Source organism: Podarcis muralis, chromosome 5, assembly GCF_964188315.1.
Source record: "Podarcis muralis chromosome 5, rPodMur119.hap1.1, whole genome shotgun sequence".
In the NCBI taxonomy this organism is placed as follows: domain Eukaryota; kingdom Metazoa; phylum Chordata; class Lepidosauria; order Squamata; family Lacertidae; genus Podarcis; species Podarcis muralis.
This window is the reverse complement of record NC_135659.1, coordinates 29,560,293-29,565,516: the sequence shown is the minus strand read 5'-3', so window position 1 is coordinate 29,565,516 and position 5,224 is coordinate 29,560,293. Positions and strand designations below refer to the sequence as shown.

The following is a 5,224-nucleotide window of genomic DNA, read 5'->3' as shown; positions in this document are numbered from 1 at the left end:
CCCAGCTCTTTATAGTGAGTTTTCTAAATGTATGACAGAAAACACGATGTATCCATTCATGATTGGTTGACTCCTTTGTGATATCATTATCCCAATTACCAGGGAGGCATTCCCCATCCTAATCCCCTCTTGCTGTGGGACTGTAACCTATCTGCACCATACATTTAAAGCGGTATCATACCAGAGACGCCTTCTCCAAAGAATTATGGGAAGTGTAGTTTGTTAAGGTTGCTGCGGGTTGCTAGGAGGCTATTACCACCTTCACAAAACTACAGGTTTTAATGGTTTAATGATCCATACCTCTTCCCAGGGAATTCTGGGCATTGAAGCTCTGTGAAGGAAATTGGAGTCTGTGGGTTAAACCACAGAGCCTAGGACTTGCCGATCAGCAGGTTGGCGGTTCGAATCCCCATGACGGGGTGAGCTCCCGTTGCTCAGTCCCTGCTCCTGCCAACCTAGCAGTTCGAAAGCACGTCAAAGTGCAAGTAGATAAATAGGTACCGCTCCGGCGGGAAGGTAAATGGCGTTTCCATGTGCTGCTCTGGTTCGCCAGAAGCGGCTTAGTCATGCTGGCCACATGACCCAGAAGCTGTACGCCAGCTCCCTTGGCCAATAAAGTGAGATGAGAGCCGCAACCCCAGAGTCGGCCACGACTGGACCTAATGGTCAAGGGTCCCTTTACCTTTAAGAGCACTGCACTCTTAACAAATTTAGGGCTGCCGTATGTCAAAGTCTGAATGGACATGGGAGGGGGGATTTCCGAAAGGGCGCTTTGTCCTGGATCAATGAAAAATCACGGTTTTTTTGGGGGGGGGGGGGAGCGCAACCATTTCCGGATCTTCCTAAAATAAAGCTCAACAATTTTGGAGTCTTCCTAAAAAAGCTTTTTATTCCCTTTCAATCCATATGGAGAAATCACACTGAGAACCAGATCCAACCAAGTCCGATTCATGCAAAACTTTTTTTTTTCTTTCTTTGGGAAAAATGGCAACCCTAAACAAAGTACTTCATTGAAATCTAGGTAACATGGCATCAGATCAGAATTCAAACACCACCCATCGCTACTTCTCCTCTGCCCTGACCCAATGACACCCTTGCCAGCTTTCTATACGAGTCCGCGGCTCCAGATCACTGGGAACCTTCTATAGCCGAGCCCCGCCGCCCCCTTCTTTTCTCCCCGCCTCCACCTGAACCAAACCACGTGCGCCCCAGGCTGGTAAACAACACGGAGGCGGGGCTCGACGGAGAGCCGCTTCGCGATTGGTCTTCTCCTCCCCGCTGCCCAATGAGGCGATGGGAAGGGGTGGGCCTCTTCTCGGGCCGCCGCTTCTAAACAGAAGGCGAGAGTTTCGAGACGCTCCCTTCGCCGAGCGCCGGTTGCGGCGTGGGAGAGACAAAGCGGAGCGCGAGCGGCCGAGGCGGCGCCGCCGTTCTCAGGGACCGTCGGCTAATTCTGAGCCGGAAGTTGGGCTGCCTGGCCGGCTTCATGGCGCGCTGGGGCGGCGGCGCCTCGTCCAAGGGGCCCGCGAGGGCCGCGGAAAGAGAAGGGAAAGGCGGCGGCGGCGAGAAGGCCTCGTCCGAGAGGCGGAGGCTGAAGGAGGCGGTGGCTGAGCGGCTGAGGCAGGATGTGGAGAGGTAGGGGGAGACCTCAATATGGTCGAGCGCTTTCTTTTAGGATACCGCCCAAATGGTTGCGCTTATTTTGAGGAAACCATCAGAATTATTGAGCTTTTTTTAAAGGAAAAACCCCAAATTGTGGAGACTTTTCTTTTAAGAAGGCCCCCAAATTTTAGCATCACTAAACCCCAGTGTGGCTCTTCCCATGTGTGGGTTGCTTAGGAGAGGGGCGTGTGGGAAGCAACAGCGCAGGCAGTCCCAACATGCCCATGACTCCACTCCCCAATGTGGCACCTGCGAATTTTGCCGCCCCCATCCCATTTTCTTCTTAAATCCCCCAAGGTGTTTGTAATGCACGAATAGAAACACTGAAGGAAAAAAGCACTGCAATTTCTCCATTATAATATAAAGTAAGCAAATAAAGACAGTTATTAGTGTAATTAACTGAGCTTTTTTTTTGGAGACTACCAGGCATAGGTGCCAACACCCTGGGTGCCTGAGCACCCACAAAATTCCCCATGAAGGGGCCAGGCAACCAAAAATTTTGGTGCCAGGGCCATGCACGCAGCCCTTTGCACAGAACCCTCTTACCAAGGTGTGGTGATCACTCAGGGTCCCTAAATTTTTCACCGTCTACTGATCCCTGTGCCACCACTTTATTTCTCGCTGCCACCACCCATGCCCTACCTGGTACAATACTGAGTCCAGTCAGGGATAAATTGGAACATAAACTTATGTTTATTTATTACAGTTTAACAAGCATGTGGTTTCATAAACTGTATCGGTCAATTACAATCATAGGGTGCCTATCCAGACCTATAACTTCCGCTACCTGCTCTCACTCACTAAACCACCTCTCAAATATTTACTTGTCTTCCTAGCTCCTAACTGTTCCTGACTCAGCTTATTTCGCTACACTAACTCAACCTACCCACAGACTCTATCCCAATTTACTCCCACTCCAACCAACCACCCAACGAACTCTCTCCTCCGCCCCTCCCAAAGCTGGTTTTATAGTCCCTCTGACTCCACCCCCTGGGTTCTGATTGGGTAACCTGTTTAACTATTTCACCTCCAGCACTCTCATATGTTAACGTCACACAGGGTTGCTTATTAATCATGCAATTGTAGAGTTGGAAGGTATCATGAGAGTCATCTAGTCCAACGCCCTTTGACACAGGAATCTCCTGCTTAACGTGGCATTTCAAACTCATGATTCCGAGATTAAGAGCCTCGTATGCTATCGTCTGAGCTATTCCAGCTGATGGAATAATTGTTCCTCCCTGGAGACTAATTGCTAGGGGATGCCCTTCTGGGACCTGTTTTTCCATCAGTGCTTTGGAAAGAACTTTCTATCAAGGAGGAGGTCGCTTTCCTGAGTCCTCCCTCCAAGCTTCTAATAATTCGCACGTAGGCACCAAACGGGTTATCAGGCTTTATTGGCATCTTCTCTGGCACCAGCTACAGACGTCAGATGGCAGCCTAATCTACAGCGTGTTCTCTCCTCCCCTCGGCAGGTTAACTCGAAGATTTATAGGGGCTGGGGAATGCTGGCAGCCAGCCCACCCCATCACCTGCTCCCACTTTGGGGACTAATTGCTACCACCTGCCTGAGGGCCCCCACCCAGTGATACTTGTTTACAGAAACACTACTTCATGACACTTTCATTCTCCACTCTTTGGAGAAAGTTGAAGTTTTCAAGTTTTGAGAAAAAGCAAGGGATGGATGCAGGCTTCAGCATGCTCCAAGTAGGTCCACTGAAATAATGGGGCATAAGTAGTTGTCACGGCTAACTTAAATCCCATTGGTTTCAGGGGGTCTGTTCTTGGCATGTCTGAGCTCCTGTCTCCACGATACATTTAAAGCAGCATCATACCACGTTAAACAGTCATGGCTTCCCCCAAAGAATTCTGGGAGCTGTAGCTGGTTCAGAATTCCTTAGAGGCACTAGGAGACCCGTATTGACCTCCCAGAGCTCCAATTCTTAGAGTAGTTAAACAATTAGTTCTTCCCAGGGCACGCTAGGAATTGTGGCTCTGTGCAGAATCTCAGCAAGAAAAAAGCTCTCTGCCTCGCCTGCTCTCTGAAGCTACAGCTTTCCCAGTAGCTAAACAGAAATGAAAGGTAAAGAAAGAAATTGCAAGTCTTAGAATAGCAAGAAGCGGGGATAGAGAAAATATGGGAGAGGAAGTGAGTTTTGCAATGGGCCTGGTTGTTTGTATTATCGAACAGCCGGATGTGAGTCTGATCTGGTGCTGGCACCAAGTTTGGGCTTGCTGTTGGGCAAAATCTCTGTGGGGGACCCTTCTATAAGTTGCTTGCTTCCTTTTCCTTCCAGTGCCCATTTGCTTGCACCTTTTCTCAGGGTCTTATCTGTGCAGCTGTCCTGGAGGAAAAATAAGCAGAAGTCACTGTGGCTTGCTCTTGTCAGCTCACACAGGTGAACAGGACAGCAAGGAGGAATAGGAGGGCACCTCCACAGGTTGGTATGTATCTCAGCAGGTGACCAGTCATCCTGGCTGTTGGTGCCACCCCTGTTCCAGTTAATTTCAGTGCCACCTACCATCTGGGTAGCTGGTTATTGGAGGATGGAATGTGAGCAAGCATAGCACTTTGTTTTAGATCCAAGAAAGAAACATATTCTGAACTCCATTTTGAGCTCAATGTGTGATGCTCTCTCTGTTGTGTTTCACAGGCTTCTTAAAGAAGAAATCCAAACTGATGTCACTTTCCATGTTGGCGGTGCTCTCTTCCGAGCTCACAAGGGAGTGCTACTAGCAAGAGTTCCCAGTTTTTTCTCCCATGTTGCTGGAAGAGTGTTAAATAGTCCAAACCACGGTGAAGTTTTGAATCTGGAGAATTTGGAACCCTCTGAATTTAAAACATTCCTGCAGTAAGTTTCCACTCTCACCTGCCCTCTTAAAAAATGTAGTTCGAGCCAGTATTGTGATAGATCTGGTGACAGTTAAGAAACTTGTTTTCAGCCTGGTAGTTTTGATAGCAGGCCATCAGTTTGTCCAATTATAATGATTCTCTAGGCATCAAGGAATGAGCCTGATACTTAGATTGGGGAACAAGGAATTTGGGAAGAGTGAGTTCTCCCAACCACCCCACTATACGATATGTTAAAAGAATGCTGCCCCACCTTTTTTTTAACACTGTAGATAATCACCCATAACCAATCATCAACATACCAGAATACATATTTTTGATACGTCTGTTTCTTAATATTTGACAATTTGAAATTGGGAGGGAGGAAGCGAAAGTGGAGGTAAAAGGGGTAGCTGACAGAGTGATGGCCAGCAAATTGTAAGAGTGTACTTAACTGCAAGATGATTTTGGCATAGTCTTAGTACTCATGAATTAAATGGAAAGAGGTGTGCTTTGCATTGAGTAACAATTGTCTGCTTTCTCCATGAAACTGCTTTTCCTCATGCCTACTGGCTACTTAGATGACTTTGTTAAAAAGGTTATTTTTTCATTAGAGATGCTTCTTGTATGTGGTAGAGAAACTCTTTTCTTTCTTAGCATTTTAAATGTTTTCACCAAGGATATATGAAAGAACTATAATGTCTATTCTACATTTTCTGCAAACTTATGCTCACT

The 5,224-nt window shown here is 47.4% G+C and overlaps 1 protein-coding gene across 7 annotated transcripts in view; it reads left to right on the top strand.

Moving 5' to 3' along the window:
* The first annotated feature begins 1,335 nt into the window (after window positions 1-1,335).
* The window catches only part of BTBD8 (BTB domain containing 8), a 41,609-nt gene continuing 37,720 nt past the window's right edge, over window positions 1,336-5,224 (top strand). For 4 of the 7 annotated variants that reach the window (XM_028732785.2, XM_077928470.1, XM_028732786.2 and 1 more), the window contains exons 1-2: window positions 1,358-1,635; window positions 4,314-4,511. In XM_028732785.2, the coding sequence (XP_028588618.2) occupies window positions 1,487-1,635; window positions 4,314-4,511 (347 nt within the window). In that variant the 5' untranslated portion in view covers window positions 1,358-1,486. Of the gene's footprint in view, window positions 1,636-4,313; window positions 4,512-5,224 lie in introns of all 7 variants that reach the window. The other 3 variants (XM_028732784.2, XM_028732783.2, XM_028732780.2) reach the window with 2 other exon arrangements.